Source organism: Littorina saxatilis, linkage group LG7, assembly GCF_037325665.1.
Source record: "Littorina saxatilis isolate snail1 linkage group LG7, US_GU_Lsax_2.0, whole genome shotgun sequence".
In the NCBI taxonomy this organism is placed as follows: domain Eukaryota; kingdom Metazoa; phylum Mollusca; class Gastropoda; order Littorinimorpha; family Littorinidae; genus Littorina; species Littorina saxatilis.
In genome coordinates this window covers 27,272,681-27,292,000 of record NC_090251.1, presented here as the reverse complement: position 1 = coordinate 27,292,000, position 19,320 = coordinate 27,272,681, and the positions used below count along the sequence as shown (strand labels likewise).

The window sequence follows — 19,320 nt, the reverse complement described above, 5'->3', positions numbered from 1 at the left end:
GTTGACCACCGTTGTCTTTTCTTATCTGTGATTTCATTGGAGTAGTGACAACGTGGGGTGTGTGACCCCTGCATGAACTAGAGCTTTTTGAACAGAACATTCTCATTTGACTGTATTTACACGGGATCAGCGTGTTACTATAATTTTCTATATACTACTGGCATTTTGTCAGTGATCACGGGTTTTTTACGTGTTGAGAACGTAAAAGGAACATATTTTGAGTGAAGGCTCGAGGGAGGTGGCGAGTTTATACATAAACAGGCGTCTGAAACTTATACTTTTGTTGACTCTATTTAATTGTATGACTGCGAGAGTGGATCGTGGTGTGGTTAGTTAATTAGTAGTAATTAACCGGTTCATAATCACCTTAAGTGATATATTGAAACGTGACACATGGGGGCCAAGCCGGGATTTACTCAGTTAATTTCCAACTGATAAAGACCCACCAATTAAGGATAACTAAGAGCAGATAATCTCGTCAGTGCTCGACTTATTTTCTGCTTGGTGCTACCCTTTTTTGTGTAGTTTTGATCATATACCACACCTTAAGCGATTCACATCTTGCATTCGTTTTACTCAGTTTTCTCTACATTGTTGTTTCGCATTTTGTAACAGGTTACATTTCTACCGTCTTGTTTTACTTGGATTTTTCTCCATATTTTGACTTTGTTGGAATTTTTGGGGGGGAAGGGTCCGAGGACTTCTGTCCTAACCAAGGCTGTGGGAGACACTCTGTTTCACCGCAAAAAGCAGCCGATAAAGTAGGCCACGGCTGTGGGAAACACTTTGTTTCACCGCAAAAAGCAGCCATAAAGTAGGCTACGCGATTTGTTCTACACCGTTTGGATTTTTCTTCTGCATTTTCTGGTTGCTGGATTTTTGTATCCATCGCTTTCATCACCGCGTATTCTAGCTATAGCTGCGTTAGACTTACTTTTGTGATAAAGCTTTGCTAAACTAACCATGGCTACAGGGGGATCTCCTACGAAGAGATTAACTTTTGAGACTCCTGGTAGCGAGGAACAGACAGAGCGTGACGCACGCGTTAGAGCGCGTAGTTTGCTTAAGCGCAAGGAGTTAGAACGTAAGGAAGACATAGAGCGACAGACGAGAAAAGAAGAGCTTGACAGACAAGAACGACAGGCCGAACGTGACAGACAGGACAAGAAAGAGAAAGACGAACGAGACAGACAGGAAAAGAAAGACGAACGTGACAGACAAGAACGGAAAGAGAAAGATGAACGAGACAGACAAGAAAGGGAACGACAGGCCGAACGACAGGCCGAACGTGACCGACAGGATAAGAAAGACGAGCTTGAGAGACAAGAACGACAGGCCGAACTTGACAGACAGGAAAAGAAAGACGAACGTGACAGACTAGACCGGAAGGAACAGGCGGATCGCGATCACCAGCTAGAGCTAGCTAGGCTACAGGCCGAGAAGGGTACGCTTACTCAGGCTAGCGCGCCGACGTTTGTTGCCGACCGTACGAGACTGCCGACGTTCGACGATGACAAGGACGAGCTCGACGACTTTTTACGCCGGTTTGAGCGCATTGCATCTGACCAGAAGTGGGAAGAGGCCACGTGGGCTAGCCGCCTTAGCACCTGTTTAAAAGGACGCGCATTGCAGCTCTACAACGCTTTGGATGACGACGAGGCGAGAGACTATCAGGCACTAAAGAAGGCGTTACTCCAGCGCTTCAACCTGACTGCGGAAGCCTACAGACGACGTCTGCGAAACAGCAAGAGACTGAGCGGCGAGCTGAGTCATCAGTTTGTGGCACGCCTTAATCTCTACCTGCGGCGCTGGGTGGAGATGGCCGAAAAGGACTGGACCGTCAACGACCTTGCCGACCTCATTGTCATGGAGCAACTGATGTCCAGCCTGCGACCTGAGGTGGTGACCTTCGTGCAGGAACACCAGCCAAAGACTACTCAGGAGGCAGCCGACTGGATCAGAGTACACGAGGACGCCCAGGCGATCTCCGGCAAATCTTCAGGCTCACGGCCGGGAAAATCGGGAAATTCGGGTTCTTCAGGACCCAAGGACGGGAAGGACGATCAGGGACACAAAGGATCAGGTTCCAGAACTGACATCCAGTGTTACTACTGCAACAAGCGGGGCCACGTGAAGAAGGACTGCCACAAGAGACAGGCTGACCAGAAGGGCGTACACTTTGTTGGCAGTGAGGAGCTAAGGGACGTCACGAGCTCATGCACCATTCCACAACTCTGCGTTCCGTGCTCCAGGAAACATTTCCAGCCCCACTGCAACGTCTACGTTAACGGAGTGAAGGGCGAAGGTCTGCGGGACACAGGGGCAGACATGATAGTGGTTCGGGCGAGTCTAGTTCCAGCTATGGCCTACACAGGAGACAGCATAAGGGTGAGAATGGCCGAGGCATCTCACGCTTACGACTTGAACACGGCAGTGATCAAGGTCGTAACACCGTTGTTCACGGGGACCATTGTGGCCGTCGTCATGGACGATCCTCCATGCGACCTGCTCATTGGAAACCGGGTTCAGTTTGTGGACGGCGTCACCAGGGAGGTTCCCGTTTATCGGTCTCCCGACGTCATTTCAGTGCTCACGCGGGCACAGGCGGAGCGAGAGGACAAACCTCTCAAACCCCTACCTGCTGCACGAGCTGCCCTGGGGAACGTGACCCCCGCGCTTCTCGCGAAGGCTCAGGCATCTGATCCGACATTAGCGACTCCTCGGGAGCACGCGAAGTCGGGGAAGGTGAAGCTGAGCGGGAAGCATGGGAGGTCAAAGTTCCTCAGGGACAAGAAGTTGCTCTACCGTGAGTTCAGCAACAAGGAAGGTGCATTCAAACAGGTTGTCGTGCCTCGCGAGTTTCGCGAGGGTGTCATGGCAACGGCACACGACTCGATTCTGGGAGGTCATCTTGGTACCAAGAAGACCACGGATCGTGTCTGGCGCCACTTTTACTGGCCAGGCATCTGCACGGATGTCCGACGTTTCTGTGCGTCCTGCGATAAGTGCCAGAAGGTGGTTGCCAAAGGAAGGGTGAGGAAGGTCCCCTTAGAGAAGATGCCGCTCATCGACGAACCCTTTCGTCGGGTGGCAGTGGACATCATCGGGCCCATCTTGCCTGCGTCTGAGGACGGAAACAGATACATTTTGACCATGGTGGACTACGCTACTCGATACCCAGAGGCGATCCCTCTGAAATCGATTGAAGCCACGCGAGTAGCTGAGGCTCTGGTTACTATGTGGTCCCGGCTGGGAATTCCATCAGAGGTACTCACCGACAGAGGCACGCAGTTCACGGGAGGAGTGATGGCGGAGGCAGCACGACTGCTATCACTGGAGCAGCATTTCACCACTCCTTACCATGCTCAGTGCAACGGACTGGTGGAAAGGTTCAATGGCACCTTGAAGACCATGCTGAGGAAACTAGCTCAGGAGAAACCACGCACGTGGGACAGGTACATCCCAGCATTGCTTTTTGCATACCGCGAGGTTCCTCAGGAGAGCTTGGGCTTTTCCCCATTTGAGTTGTTGTACGGCAGACAGGTACGCGGTCCCATGGCTATCCTGCGTCAGGCTTGGACGGACGAAGAAGCTGACGAGGAGGTGCAGACGACAGCGACCTACATCGTAGAACTCAGGAACAGGATTGAAGAGACCTGCAAACTGGCTCAAGAGAACCTGGGAAGAGCAGCACAGCGTTATGCGCGAGGATTCGACCGCAAGGCACGGCCGCGCAGCTTCAAGATTGGAGAACGGGTGTTGCTACTTCTACCTGTCAAACACAACAAGCTACAACTGCAGTGGCAAGGACCTTTTGAGGTGACAGCGAAGGTGGGCCAGAACGACTACAGGATCGTCATGCACGGGAAAGCACGCCTGTACCACGCCAACCTGCTGCGCGCCTACATAGAGAGGACTGCCTACGGGGAGAAGAACAAAGACCAGAAGAACAAAGACCAGAAGAACAAAGACAAGAAGACAGAGAAGGTTGCAGTCATCAGGGGTGAAACGAGGGGTTGCTCGTTCTTGAGGACGACCTTTCTGTCTGGAAACAGACCATCAACCTCTGCAATATCTTCAGGTTGCAAGGTTGGCAAACGCCAGACTTATGCGCTGGGCGTTGATTCTCCAACCGTACCAATTCACGGTACGCGTCATTCCGGGCGCCAACAATGTTGGAGCTGACTTTCTCTCTCGGGCTGGAGAGGAGAACATGACTGTGAGCGAAACCGAGGTTTCGTCTTGAAGAGGGGAGGTGTGTCACGATCGGGTGACAGAGACCAAGAAAGTGTCACTCAGTGGAGTGCCTGTTCTTGGTCGATAATGATAGAAAGCGCCTGTGCGTGATATTGGGCTACAGCAGAGGTTGCTGACAGTGCTCAATCAGCACGGATGTTTTGTAGCGCACGAGTTTCACAGTGGAGGTTTCTGCTGTCATAGGGCTGACGGTTTTTCGCTGACAGCGCGCACGGGATTTTCAGGGATTGAGTTTCTCGTGTCTTTTTTCTGCTTGGGAGGCAGAATTGTGTATAGCTGGACTGGTTTTGTGACAAGGTCAGTCACGTGTTATTGGCTAGGTTGTCTGAGAGAGGCACAAGGACGGGGCACTTGACACCCAGCGACAGAAGGGGAAGGATCTAATACAGTTTCTAGAGTATGATGGTTTTTCACCGAAGATTATATTCGGCACTCTAGGGGAACTTCCACGAGTTATTTCCTTCACACTGCTACATATTTTGCTGAGGACAAGTCGTCAACATTCCTTCGTCGGCGATGGCTTTCGCATAAGGATTCGACAAGGGGTTCTGGACGTTTTTGGTCACTGTTGACGAACAGAGGCTGTTCCAGGGAGGAAGCGGATTTTGCTTCCATGAGAGTACAATCATAGGCTTTTGAGGTAATAAATCATTATTTAACGCTGTTGATGAGTCTGTGTTGTGGAATGAAATACTCTCTGTTGTTCTTTCCAGGTTAGCGCATAATTTACTCTCTGTGACGCTAAAATACTAATCTGTATATGGTTTTTGCAGATAGGGAGAGAAGGACGGAAAATGGCTGTTTTGTTGTTGTAAAAAGTCCGTTTTGTGCAGGCCCACGTGCTCGATGAGATATTTAAAGATGACATGTTTTAAGGTGGTGGGTGAGGGGTAGCTGACATGTTTAGTGCACCGATGCTTTCTGTTTGCAGCCTTCGTTCGTTCGTTTCGTTTCGTGTTCCTGAAACGGCTGCACGGCTGCCTTTGGCGGGACACTGCTAGCCGCAGACGTTGGAGCTGGGACCTGAGGAAGCTACGCTAGACCGGCTAACCAGCGAACCGGCTAACCAGCAAACCGGCTAACCAGCAACCCGGCTAACCAGCATACCGGCTAACCAGCATACAGAAAGAAAGCTAAGTGCACCGTGTCTTACGCACCCCGTTGACCACCGTTGTCTTTTCTTATCTGTGATTTCATTGGAGTAGTGACAACGTGGGGTGTGTGACCCCTGCATGAACTAGAGCTTTTTGAACAGAACATTCTCATTTGACTGTATTTACACGGGATCAGCGTGTTACTATAATTTTCTATATACTACTGGCATTTTGTCAGTGATCACGGGTTTTTTACGTGTTGAGAACGTAAAAGGAACATATTTTGAGTGAAGGCTCGAGGGAGGTGGCGAGTTTATACATAAACAGGCGTCTGAAACTTATACTTTTGTTGACTCTATTTAATTGTATGACTGCGAGAGTGGATCGTGGTGTGGTTAGTTAATTAGTAGTAATTAACCGGTTCATAATCACCTTAAGTGATATATTGAAACGTGACAGGCATATAACCCTTCGTGGTTGAAAACGACGTTAAACACCAAATAAAGAAAGAAGATATTATGTGGCAAAAGTTTGCAAGCAATAAATACTGTGATTTTTAACTCTACATGCCAAATGCTTTGAGAGAGTCTGAGAGATGTCGATCACTGTCAATGCAAGCTATGTATTTGTGTAACGCTGCAACTCCAGCAGACAGGATTTTTCTTTTAAGCTCAGACATGCATCCATCCACCAGGGGTTAAGTCAATAAATATTTATTTGGCGTAACAATCTCTATAAAAGAACGAATTCAGAAAGAAGTTTTCTTTACTCAGCATGCAACGCAGATGCATCTACTCTACAAAGCGGTGAAAGAAACAGGCCTGGGAATGAGTGAAAGTGGTTTGGGCGTACTGACGGGAACATTTTGTGTTTTGAGCATTTTTAAGGGCACACAGAGGCTTTTTTCTTACACAATTAGAAAAGGATGACGAAAGGTTTATCATTCCCAGGCCTGAAGAAAGAAAGAAAGGAAGGAAGGAAGGAAGGAAGGAAGGAAGGTAGGTTGGAAGGAAATAATAATAATGACGCCGGTCATCACCTGCACTACTTGCGTGATGGGCAGTTCTAGTTCTATGTGGCCAAGGATATCCCTAGAAGACACACACAAAAAGTCACAGTACTGTACAGCGACAGTCTAACACACCACAGCTTGACGTCACTGGAACTATAAAGGGGTCATTCTCAACCACTTCCATCAGCAATGGATGACAGTACCACCACACTGGTGACCCTGCAATGGGCAACACTAAATGTTTCCCAAATCAAATCAAGTTGATTTGATATGGGGAACAATTAGTGTATATACAGGTGACAGTCTAGCTTTTGGTAATCACTTGTGTTTTGCCACCTTACCATTTAAACAAAAGATTATAAAACACATTTTGTTTATGAATTAAGACAGAGAAGTTTCGTAGGATGCGATTCAGCACAGAGACGGAATCATGCAGTTATTTTGAATGATATCAGAAACAAGTAATGACCGAATATGCATGTATCATCTATTGCAGAGTCCCGTATTGTGGGGTTGCCCAATTGTGGGTGGCAGTGGTCTGATGATGCCCCGTTTGTGTTTCTGGCTTAATTTACAAAGAGTCAACTTCTAAAAAAAACAAACATTGAATAACTTTTAAAGCTCACTCTTTTTCTCTTTTCACAGAAATAAAACAAAACAATGGCGCAAAATACAGGGGTACCATGAACACTACAAAACTTTTCAATACACTGCACAGAAACTTCTGTAAAACGAAGATAATAAATTAAATCTTTAAGAAATGTGTATACCACTCTGAAAATCAAATAAAACAACAAAATAACTATAAGAGCTGTCAACAAACCAGTCTAGCAGATGTGAAAAAAGACAGGTGTAAACATAAAACAAAACAGAAAGACGATATGCCTTTCTAACTTTACTCTGGTTTAATATACCTAACCTTTCCTTGATCAAAATGTAATCCCACTTTATCAGAAAGACCAAAGTCCTATTTCAAACAGCTCATATTATTGGCATTTTAAAAGAAAGAAACAAAGAAAAAGCTTTTAAGGTCAAAGAGCAAAGTAGCATGTTGTTTTCTTTTTAACTATTACCACAGAAAAAAATAAAAGAAAGGAAATACAGGAGTATAAGAGAAATAAATTAAACGTGACCGAAAGGGATCTTTTGCTCAACTTCATAATGACATTGTTTTTGACACATGTTGAAGTAGAACATTGATCAAAGTTTAAATACAATGTTTATCAATGATCTTATCTAAACACTCAGCTACATTTACTACAAAAAATCTCATGTCTTGCAAAAAGAGAAGAAGAAAAAAAAGAAAAAAGATTAACATTAATTTCTTGAAAGTCACAGCTTCTTTTTGTCAAGAAAATTAATCAATGTTCTATTTAAATACCCTCTCCTTTTCTCTTTTGATTAACATTACGCAACTCAAACAACTTTAATAACACAAAAAGGAAACATAAACCGATAAAGAACTAAGTCGAGGAAAACAAGAGCCATGAAAGGAAACGGACACTATTAGAGCAGCGGTTAATTCAGCAAAGTTAGTTTGCCACCACCAGCAGAAGAAAAAGACAAAATTAAATCACCACAAATACAACTGACCCACTAGGTACAAGGGAACACATCTAGTGCCACTAGCAGAAGAGAAAGGGTTAAATGGATATTGACCACACCACAGCTGAGAGAAAGCTAGCGTTTTGCGTGAGGCACATTGCTAGCTTCAGCGAGCCAGTAATACCTGAACGATTTGCATCATGGGTAATTCAATTTCTACTTCATGTTTTGAGCCCCTAAGACAGAAGAAAGAAGAATGTAACGTACAAGAAAGCAGCATCAGATCACATTCCCCTTTTCATGTGGTTGACTGCGAGCAATGGTGGTTTATTAAGAACATTTACAAACTAACACATTTTCAAGCTACTTTAAATCCAGGGTGACAGGTGAAAATGCTAGATTAAATCCAATCTTGTACAGTCAAACCTGCCCTGGAAAGCACCTCTTGATATAACCGCCACTTAACACCCCCCCCCCCCCCATTACGGCCAACCAAAAGGATCCCACATTGCAGGTGTCCTGTCATGACAGGTATATTTCGGTAGAGATAATAGACAAAGGTACGCCAGAAGGTGTCCTTTTAAGGGAGGTGTCCTCTCATCAGAGGGGCCACACATCGCCGGTACCCCTGTAACATATTTACCACTGGCACTGACAGAGAATTGTGCTGTACATGTCACATAGTTATACCCCTTGTGTTTTCTGTACCACCTTCACTCAAAGCTTTGTCCCTTTTATTTATTTCTTGATCATAATTTTTTTTCTTCTCTAAATCATCTCAAGTCAAGATTACACCCGGGAACATGCCCCTAATGGTTTAACCGTGAGGGCGTTAAAATACATTTAGCATCGTCGTCAAAATGTACACAGCGACAATAAGAAGAATGATTAACACACACAGGCAGGGAAGGACACTTACGCTATCACCCACGGATGCCGCATGACTTCTTCTAACTGCAAAGAGAAAAGAGACCCATCATCACCAGTCCGCAAGCAGAGTTCACACTGATTGATGGACATTTAGAAATGAATAAAATATATCAATGGTCACCTGAATCTGCCGAGGTGTTGTGATAGGAAGGTAGGTGCATGACTATCCTTTTTATTCTACAGTAAAATGAGCTCTCATCACATTTTGTAAATGTACACTTTAGATCCAGTTCATATTGCACTTTAAATCATATTGTCTGGCATGTACGTTGTATTATAAATGACAAGGAACGTGTGTGTGTGCATGTGTGTGTGTTTGCATGTGTGTTGAGGGGTGGGGGGGTGTGTGTGTGTGCGCACAAACATTTTGTGGCCCCATTGTGTGTGTGTGTGTGTGTGTGCATGGATGTGTGTGTGTGTGTGTGTGTGTGTGTGTGTGTGTGTGTGTGCATGGATGTGTGTGTGTGTGTGTGTGTAATCATGCATGTCTGTGTGTGTATGTCTCTGTGTGTGCGTGTATGCATGAGTGTGTGCATGTGAGAATGTGTGTGTATATCAACTTGTGCAGATGCGTGCATCTAATGAATTCATATGCGTGCACTAATTACTTACTGTTAATCGCTTCTCAGGGTCCACTTCAATCATGCCTCGTAGCAAGTTTTGGCAGTCCGGGGGAACAAAATGTGGAATGTGAAAAATGCCTTTCTTCACTTTTTCTAATAGCTGCCTCAAATTGTCATCGTCGAATGGTAATGCTCCCTGAGAGAGAAGGGACATTATATTTATGAGTACACAAAGCTGCCACACACACACACTCACACACACACTCACACACACACACTAACACACACACACACTCACACACACACACTCACACACACACTCACACTCACACATTCCCAGAGCCACAGTCACACGAGAGAGAGATCGATAGATCGAGAGAGAGAGAGAGAGAGACAAGACAAGACAAGACAAGACAAAATCTTTATTATCGAGGGTAATAGATAAGCAAGAATATTGCTTTTTTACATCCAGCCCTCGCCCTAATATAGGGTCAACAAGAACAGAAAACAATATAATCAAATAACTATCACATCAAACTTATAATACATTATATATATATACAGATATACATTTGTCATGCTGCATTTTAAGTACAATTTCCAATAATAAATATGTCAATTTTTAACATATCTTAATTTAGATCTGCATATTATTATAATTTAGTTTAACATGCACATACATTTTAAATGAATTGTTGAACCATTCAGCACATGTTTAGTTGCATTATGTGCGACATATAATTTTTTTTGAAGCTGTCTGTGTTTGTTTTATGCTTAAGAAAAATAGGAAGTGAGTTCCATAGGACCGCACCTGAATATAGAAGGCTTGATTTGAAAAGGTCAATACGTGGAGTCGGTGTGATGATTTTTAGTCTGTTATAGTTCAAAATAAAATTATCACGTAATGTCTCCGGTGCATATCCTGACATCACTTTATGCATTATAACACCTTTATTATACATTAACCTTTTTTGAAATGGTAATACTTGCAAATTTGTATAATCAGATTCTGAAGGAGTGTGATTTTTTAGCATAATAAGCTTAACTGCTCTTCTGTGAAGACTGGCTAAAGGTTTCAAAACATTAGCACTTGCACAATCCCACACAGTGGATGCATAATCAATATTTGACAAGATGTGATTGTAAAAAAAAATCTTTCGCGAGTGGAGATTCAAGAAATGTTTTATTTTTGATAACTGATATATTTTTTGGGAAGCAATCTTACAGATGTAATCAATGTGATCATGCCATGATAAATTATTATCAATCTTTACACCAAGGACTTTGTGGTGAGACACTTCTTCCAATACTTGATTTTTAATATAAAGAGGTGGAATGCTCGATAATAGATTTTGTCGTTTCTGTCTTGTGGTTATTAGCATAAATTTTGTTTTAGTATGGTTAAGAGACATATGGTTTAACTCTGACCAATTCAGGAGTGCATCAATGCTTTCTTGTAGAGTTTTTGATAAATAATTTATGGAATGGTGACTAGAATGAATAGTAGTGTCATCTGCAAACAACTCACAGTTATTATCTATGTACAGTGGTAAATCATTGACATAAATGGAGAACAATAATGGGCCTAAAACAGATCCCTGTGGGACCCCATATTTCAAAGTACTTTCATTTGAATATGATGCATTAGTAAATGTAATTTGTTTTCTATTTAAAAGAAAAGATTTAAGAATATTAATGGTGGTGCATTGCATGCCATATATTGACAATTTCCTAATGAGAAGAGAATGATCAATAACATCGAACGCCTTTGCAAAATCAACAAACAGTGCTGCAGAAAATTTGTTAGAATTTATGTTGGTTAGCCATTGATCAATTAGATTTATAAGAGCTGTATGACATGAGTGCTTTTTGCGAAAACCAGATTGTTTTGGATGGAATAAATTGTTTTTATCAAAATGTGCTAAGGCATGTTTATATATATGTTTTTCCAAGGGTTTTGAAAGTGGTGACAGAATTGAAATAGGCCTGTAATTAGAAGGATCAGAAGGATCACCTGATTTAAACAGAGGGATTACCTTAGCTTGCTTAAATGCTGTTGGAAAATAAGAAGTGGTAATGCATAAGTTGTAAATGTATGTCAAGGTGTCTGTTATTACAGGAGCAGCTATTTTCAATATTTTACTGTCTATTCTATCTACACCCCGGGTTCCTGTTTGTTTGAGATGAACAAGTGCAAAGTAAACTTCAGACACAGTCATGTGTTGTAGCGGCATTTCTGCCTCTATTCTCTTGGATTTGCAATGATCTATTAAGGTATTTAAATCATTTTCTTGTGTTCTATCAATAGGAATAACTTTTTCTCCCACTGTAGAAAAATGTAAATTAAGTTTATCAGCAGAAATGTTTTTCATGGCAGTTGGGTGTGAATTAGAACGCTTGTTTGTTAATAAATTAATGGCTTTCCAAATTGATTTTGAATCTTGTTTAGATGACACTAGTTCAGTGAAATAGTTTTTCTTTTTAGTTTTTTAGAGAGAGAGAGAGAGAGAGAGAGAGAGAGAGAGAGAGAGAGAGAGCCAGCCAGCCAGCCAGCCAGACAGAAAGACGAACAGACAGTGAATTGTAGTCTTACAAGAAGACACCTCCAAAGTTTAACATTCTTACAACTTAATTAACACACACTATTCTTGCTCCTCAGCATTTCGACATTGACATATACCAGTAGCTTTTCTCAGTGCATTCCTTATTCCTGTAGACGTTTCAGACGTTTCAAAGTCCCAAAGCTTTTAAGCTTGTCACTCATGTACAGGCAGTAAGTGACAAGAACTGTCTGGAGAGAAGCTAGGGGGCTCCTGGCCATTGGCAGCAATTGGCTTCAGTATGGCTGATCCCAAAGGAATCGGGTCATTGAATTAACTGGCAAAAGCTTTCTCAGCTTTCTCAGCAGCTGTGCCAAACAGATCAATATATGTGACCAGGCTTTTCTCACAAAGTGCTTTGGCCTGGGGTTCTTCACACATCACGGAAGGTTGACCCGAACTGACAATCAAATTACGCTGGGCAAGGCGATTCAATAAATTGTTAAACCATCAACACCTGTTGCAACTGTGTTATTTGTCAAAAATCGGACATTTTCAAATACATTCTATTTCTGAAAACGATTTTTCTTAAATCATCGAGAAAATGTAAGTTTTACGCCCTCACGGCAAAGCCATTAGGGGCATGTTACACGGGGTAAATCATCGACTGATACAGACTTGCTATAAACGGTACAGGTACAATACTAACATGGCACATTAATAACGCTGATGGGGTCTATGTCGACCAAAAGAGTGGGATTCCCTGTAGGTGGAGTTCCTGTAGGGGGATTCCCTGCATACAGGGAATCCTACAGGGTGGAGTTATTTTTAATAAAACTTGCAAACCATGCTCGAATTTCTAAGAAATATAAATACGATAGAAAAACATCAAATTCTACCGATTTCACTAAGCATCACGTGACTTTCAGAGATATCAGCGAACCGCTACAGGAACTACACATTGTGGTATTCCCTCTAAACAGGGAATCCACCTACAGGAACTCCAGCTACAGGGAATCCCACTCTTTTGGTCGACATAGACCCCATCAGCATTAATAACCCTTCATTCACTATACTCCCTAAGAAACTTATAAACGTCCACACTCTAGCCATGAACATAATATATTGGCAAGGGAATTGATCTGTCGACCTGTATGTGCAGAAAGACAACACATGTGCATGATCTTACCACAAGTAGAGCGTAAAGTATCACACCACAGCTCCATACATCTGCCTTGCGTCCATCGTACTTCTCCCCCTGGAAACACAGCAGCAACACAACATCACACATGTGTTAGAACAAGAACAAGAATGTAATCTGCCATATACCATAACAGCCGTTGGTATTTGTCCTGGTGCGAAAACACTCATACATCCATACACTCCTTGCATCTACAATACAATCATTTAATTTGAAATTAAAAAAAAAAAAAAAAACCTGGCTGTCCCTCCTACTCACATCCTAATTCACATTTGTGATTGTAGTTGATAACGATCGATTTATTTGAACTGTGCATTGTGTACGTGATTGTGTTTCTCTTTATTTGAAGAATTTTATTTATGTATTTTTAAATGTGTATTGTTGCTGTAATGAAGATGATTATATTGAAGATTGATTGTAAGGCGCTTGGAACTATTTTAGGATTTGCGTCATATAAATACCCTTATCATTATTATTATTATACACACAGATGACACCATATCTTTGCGTCAAATATCAAAAGCATAGTTGTTTTTTTTTTATAAAATACAAAACTAGTTTAAGACATTGGCATTTTTACACACAGGAAAGTAGTAACATTGGTAGGACTGAAGTCCAGCAGGGTGTACACTTCACAGTGCCAAAATGAAATCATCGTTGTAAAATCCTATGCTGCTAATCAAGTTCCATTAACATTTCAGACGCTATTATAACTGCCTTAGTGGCATGGTTGCACCAATTGCGGAAACCTGAGTCTACATGTATCAATGAGTTGGGGTATATGACATGTCAGAAGGAGTAATTCTAAAATGTCACTCCTGCAAAGCAGCAGAGGGAAATCAGTGTCCTCTCTCTAAGGAGTGTCTCAACATTTCAGTAAAAAAATAAACATAAAGGAGGGGGAGAGGGGGGGGGGGGGGGCAGAACACATGCAGTTCACACAGGTGCAAAACCCAAAACATGCTGAGATATTAAAACAATAGAAACATTGTAATCACAACAAAAACACTGCAACAACGGCTTTGCAAAACCAATCAAGAGAAACGAAAGCATGAAGATCTTATGACACAAAAATGATCCAGTTATACACGTTCACTTCCTGTTTACAGTTGCCTCTTACTACCTCTGGGGCGTGTGCCTCGTGTGTGTGTGTGTGTGTGTGTGTGTGTGTGTGTGTGTGTGTGTGCGTGTGTGTGTGTGTGTGCTTGCTTGCGTGCGTGTGTGTGTGTGTGTGCATGCTTGCGTGCGTGTGTGTGTGTGTGTATGTGTGTGTGTGCGTGTGTGCGTGCGTGCGTGTGTGTGTGTGTGTATGTGCATGCGTGCGTGTGATGAATGCATACATGTGTGCGTGTATTTCTTTTAAAGTATCGATGGCCTGATAATTTAGCACATATTTACAATGAATGTACATTGCACAACAACAGCAACAACAACTCTTAGAAAAGGCAGACAACACTAATTTGTGAAGGACATGGCATTGTAAAATTCCACATTTTCTTAGGCACACCGTTCATGTCCCCTGCACATGATGAACAATCTCAAGGGAACTCAATGCTCTAATTCACAATCATCTCTTTCGTCCCCTTCCCATTGTCACTGTTTGTTTGTTTTTTAATCCAGTCATCTCACTGCTAATGCACGACAAATGACCACATAAGACTCAAAGGAGCCCCACACTAAGCAGTAGTGCAGATTGCTTAAAATTCATATCATTTTGTGGAGAATGTAATACAATAAAACCTCCCTTTTAACATACAACGAAACCTCCCTTTTAATGTACAGTAAACCCTCCATTTTATGACATCTCTGATTTAAGATTCCTCCCTTCTATGACCTTGCTTTCTTCAGATTGTCTGTTCATGTCTTTTGCAAATGTACTCAGTTTTAAGAATCCCCCTTTTTATGTAAAACTTGATTTTCTTTGATAGCAACACTATGAGCAAGGGATTTCAAGGCTACAGCTAACAGTCACAATTATATTTTATCACAGAAACAAAATGCTGAGATGCACGGAAAGTCCAAGCCAGACTGCAAAGAAGAAGTGGAGAAGTATAAAAGTGAGCAAAACTGGAAATAAAACAGCTCCTAAACATTATGTGCAATCAGCACTGACATGTACACCACATGAAAAACAACAGGGCACTGAACATTCCATGAAACTATCACAATAATATTTACAGTGTGAACATATTTACACAACATTAACAGACAACATCCCCAAAAGATAGAGCAATATCAACAGCAACGAAATCAACAGAAGCCGACGAATCTCCAGCAAAAGTGGATTTGTCCCGAAAGGCCATTAGAGGTATTTCGAGTTATTGGGCTTTTCTGGTACACACAGAAAGAGAAGTGGGTAGAGAGGAAAGTGTGTGTGTGTGTGTGGGGAGAGGGGGGGGGGGGGGGGGGGGGTTGGAGGGGACACGGTGGGAAGGGGAGTGGACTTTTCTGGAACACAAGTGGGTGGCGAGGACACGGAGGGGTGGGAAGGGTATGGGGTGGGGTGGGGTGGAGAGGACAAAGAGGGGAGGGGAAGTGGGCACAGAGAGAGAGAGAGAGAGAGAGAGAGAGAGAGAGAGAGAGAGAGAGAGAGAGAGAGAGAGAGAGAGAGAGAGAGAGAGAGAGAGAGAGAGAGAGAGAGAGAGAGAGAGCGAGAGAGCGAAAGAGAGAGCTTCTTCTTCTTGTCGATCACTCAGATGGAAACGCCGGTTCGAAAGTATTCTTTCTTATTCATTCTTTCACATTTTACAAAGTACTTTTGGTCACCATGATCAGAACTAAATGGGTTAATTGTCTATCTAGTGTAAGGGAAAGAACTGTGCTTGTTCTTGACAAATGGAATATCATGATTACTTCCCTTTAATTATCAGGAATGTTGTCTTAGTAAATTTAGAAAGGAATTAGTGACAAAAGACTATTAATGTTATTTGTTTATTTTAATGAGTTTTTAGACTTAGCTGTTTTAATTTTAAGTAGTCAGTTATAATTATTATTTAAAGCACTTTTTGGTTTCATAAGTACTTTTTCATTGGCAACTGCTAATTAATTCTACTTCCTCTTGAAGTACCAGACATTTTCATCAAGAGCCAGATTTTCATGCTCGTGATTTTCCAAATGATTATTCCTAACTCAGGTGAGCAATTGTTTTTATATTGTGTTGATTTGTTTCTTAGAGTCTGTGTGCATTGTTTCCCAAGTTTATTTGATGCAGGGTTTTGTAGTTTTGAAGGATTATTTGGATTTGATATCACATAAGATAGATATAGTCATAGAATGCAAAGAACCATGTGGTCACCTTGAATAATGGAGAAGATTATTCATTGAAAGAAACTGAAGTGACATGATGAAATAGGTATTGCATTATGAATATATAGTTGTAAAAGATGTATTTTAAGAATTAGATGATAAGAAATATAGTTTTTGTATTTGTTTTAGTTGATAGTATTTGTTTTTCCCGCCTTTAAGAGTTATGCATCCTGCCACATGGCTTGAGAAGTTGCTGTGCGTTCACAGTTGATTTGTCTGGAAATGAATATGTGTTTTAAGTGTTTGATTATTATGTGGTTGATAGAAATGGAACATAGTCTTTCTTTTTGATGGAAAAGGAATTACCATGCAGTTATGTAAATGGTAAGCATGTGCATTATTTTGTATGCAGCAGGCTTTCTAGTCATAAGTGACTTGGAATTAATGTTTCTCGGTCATTTTGAGAAGAATTTAAGGCATTGAGTGTCTTAGTTTTTCTATGAGTGATGAAGCTTTTAGCTTGTCACTGGTGGACGTAGTCAAGTTTTGATTTGGTCTTGATTGTAACTTGGCCTAGAATTCATCAAAGCATAACTTCTTGTCCATGCGAAGAGGAATTTGGAATCACAGGCACCAGAGGTGGTGATTGAATTCATGTTCTTATGCGGTTGTATTCCTGTATCATGATTTACATGATCTATTTTATAAGGCGTTCCAGTTTTCCTGTCATAACCATATTTGTATTGTTTTGTATTATGTTTTGTCATTTTTATGTTGGCATAGTTTTATGTTTGTTTGTTTGCTGTGTTGACAAAAAAGGTGTTCTGAATGAAATTGAAATTAGTATTCTTTGATTAATTTTGTTGTTGAAATATACTTATGTTGTTATTGTTTTGTTTCAGGGGTAACATTTTTTTTATTGATCGTTGATCAAAAAGAACCATTTGGATTTTTCATTGAGTTTGTTAATCTGTTTTGAACTCTTTTAGGGGTAGGGAGGGTAAAAAAAACAAACTTTCGATCAAGCCTGAAATATGGACACTACCAAGAAGCAGTGAAAAGTATTTTTTGTCAAAATGCAAAACAAAATACGAACAACACTACAAATTTACTGAAACCAAAAACGGTCAAACAAATTTGATCAAAACAACAAATATGCTGTAACAGAAAACAGGCAAACGAATATGAAAAAACCCACACAAAAACTTTACTGAAATAGAAAACAGTCAAACAAAATTAATATGTACACACATCACCTTTACTGAGACAGAGTGCGAGGGAGGGAAAACAATTTAGACAACATGCTGTGGAAATGGACACTTGTTCACACTCTTCGCTTACCCGTATCACCTCCGGACATGCATAATGCGGCGACCTGTCAGGGTATACAGAAACAATCAATTAACTTGACCTTTACTTCATGCAGTGAGTGTCAGAAATCATCATGATTTACGTATTGCACTGTGATCATATACAGGGTACGTGCCAGCGTTAAGAACCCAGACTACACAAAAAGAAGAAAAAGAAAAAGAATGATGCTGAAAATGAAAAGCACTTATATATGATATCCAAAAAAACAACATGATAAATCATTCACAAGGCGGTTAACTTTTGTTAACACTGTCTCAATCGCTTTCACCCTCAACAGAGTGGTGATTACGGATGTAAACCACCTGAGGCAAACTCATACAGACAAAAAAATAGAAACTCATACAGACAAAAAAAATAGAAACGAAGAGAGAGAGGGAGGGGGGGGGGGGGGGGAAGGGGAGGCAGAAGAAAAAGAATGAGAGAACACAAAGTAAGTCCATCTAAGCGACTGACACAACCAATCCCCCAGAAGGATTGTGATTGTGATTGTATTGTGATGGCAGCAAATTCATACAGCCAAAAAAATAGAAAAGAAGGGGAGAAAAAAAGCAGAAGAAAGAGAGACCATAAAGTAAGTCCATCTAAGCGACTGACACAACCAATCCCCCCAGAGGGATTGAGATGTGCCCATGGTGGCAGGTTTGGCGTAATGCTTTCCAACTCTCTCACGTCAAAATGGACCATCTGAGGGATGTGTGGGAGACTCAATGGGATTCGCAAACCTTTCTAACGATTAGCGTCGCTTTCTGTGTGAGGCTGTGTAAGCTTTATATAGTCCTCTTTTCCGCTCAAGGTTTCTTGGCTTTCTACTTTGTACACACACGCACGCACGCACGCACACACACACACACAAGCAAACACACACACACACACAAGCACACACACACACACACACACACACTGTTGAGAATCCTCTGTTTAAGAAGAAGTGGGGAGGAGAGAGAGAGAGAGAGAGAGAGAGAGAGAGAGAGAGAGAGAGAGAGAGAGAGAGATCAAATCAAATCAAATCAAATCAAATCAGAGAGAGAGAAGAAAGAGAGAGAGACAGACAGAGACAGACAGACAGACAGACAGAGATATACACACTTATTCTCTTCTCGGCTTTGCAGAAACAGACATACAATATCCACAGAAGCCCCTTCAACCCCCACCACCTCGCCAGCCCCGACAAAAAGATAAGCCAGTTCTGGTTGCCAGAGACAAGCGAGATGGCTACAATGTGTCCCCTTGTCATCGTCCACACAGATTGCCTGGCTTCCGCTCGTACTCTCACCAGGAATTACTTGCCATCAACTTGACAAGGTTTCGCCGCTTGACTCTCTGTCTTTCACCCCTATGAATATCATTAGTTACAAATCAGAAGGCATTTCCTGACCGCCCCCCCCCCCCCCCCCCCCCGCGCTCCGGACTCTCAGTGCTCGTTCTTCTAAAGACTGAACCACATGAACCATGCCGGTGAAGATCGATCTTCCCTCCCTCTTTCATGTGTGTCTGTGTGTCTGTGTGTAAATAAACTCCTTTGCTTTGCCTTGCCCTGTCACTCTTTCAGTTCCTTAACACA

At 42.0% G+C, this 19,320-nt stretch overlaps 1 protein-coding gene and 1 long non-coding RNA gene across 2 annotated transcripts in view; both read right to left on the bottom strand.

The window, feature by feature from the left end:
- Positions 1-19,320, bottom strand: part of LOC138971064 (uncharacterized) — a 115,748-nt gene that overhangs the window by 22,812 nt on the left and 73,616 nt on the right. The gene's annotated exons all lie outside the window — the stretch shown is intronic.
- The window catches only part of LOC138971971 (serine/threonine-protein kinase BRSK2-like), a 95,693-nt gene that overhangs the window by 22,812 nt on the left and 53,561 nt on the right, over positions 1-19,320 (bottom strand). Inside the window, exons 4-8 of the mRNA XM_070344816.1 lie at positions 17,730-17,763; positions 13,131-13,199; positions 9,451-9,597; positions 8,828-8,862; positions 8,093-8,144 (exon numbers count right to left, since the gene is read on the bottom strand). Coding sequence (XP_070200917.1) covers positions 8,093-8,144; positions 8,828-8,862; positions 9,451-9,597; positions 13,131-13,199; positions 17,730-17,763 — 337 coding nt within the window. The remainder of the gene's footprint in view (positions 1-8,092; positions 8,145-8,827; positions 8,863-9,450; positions 9,598-13,130; positions 13,200-17,729; positions 17,764-19,320) is intronic.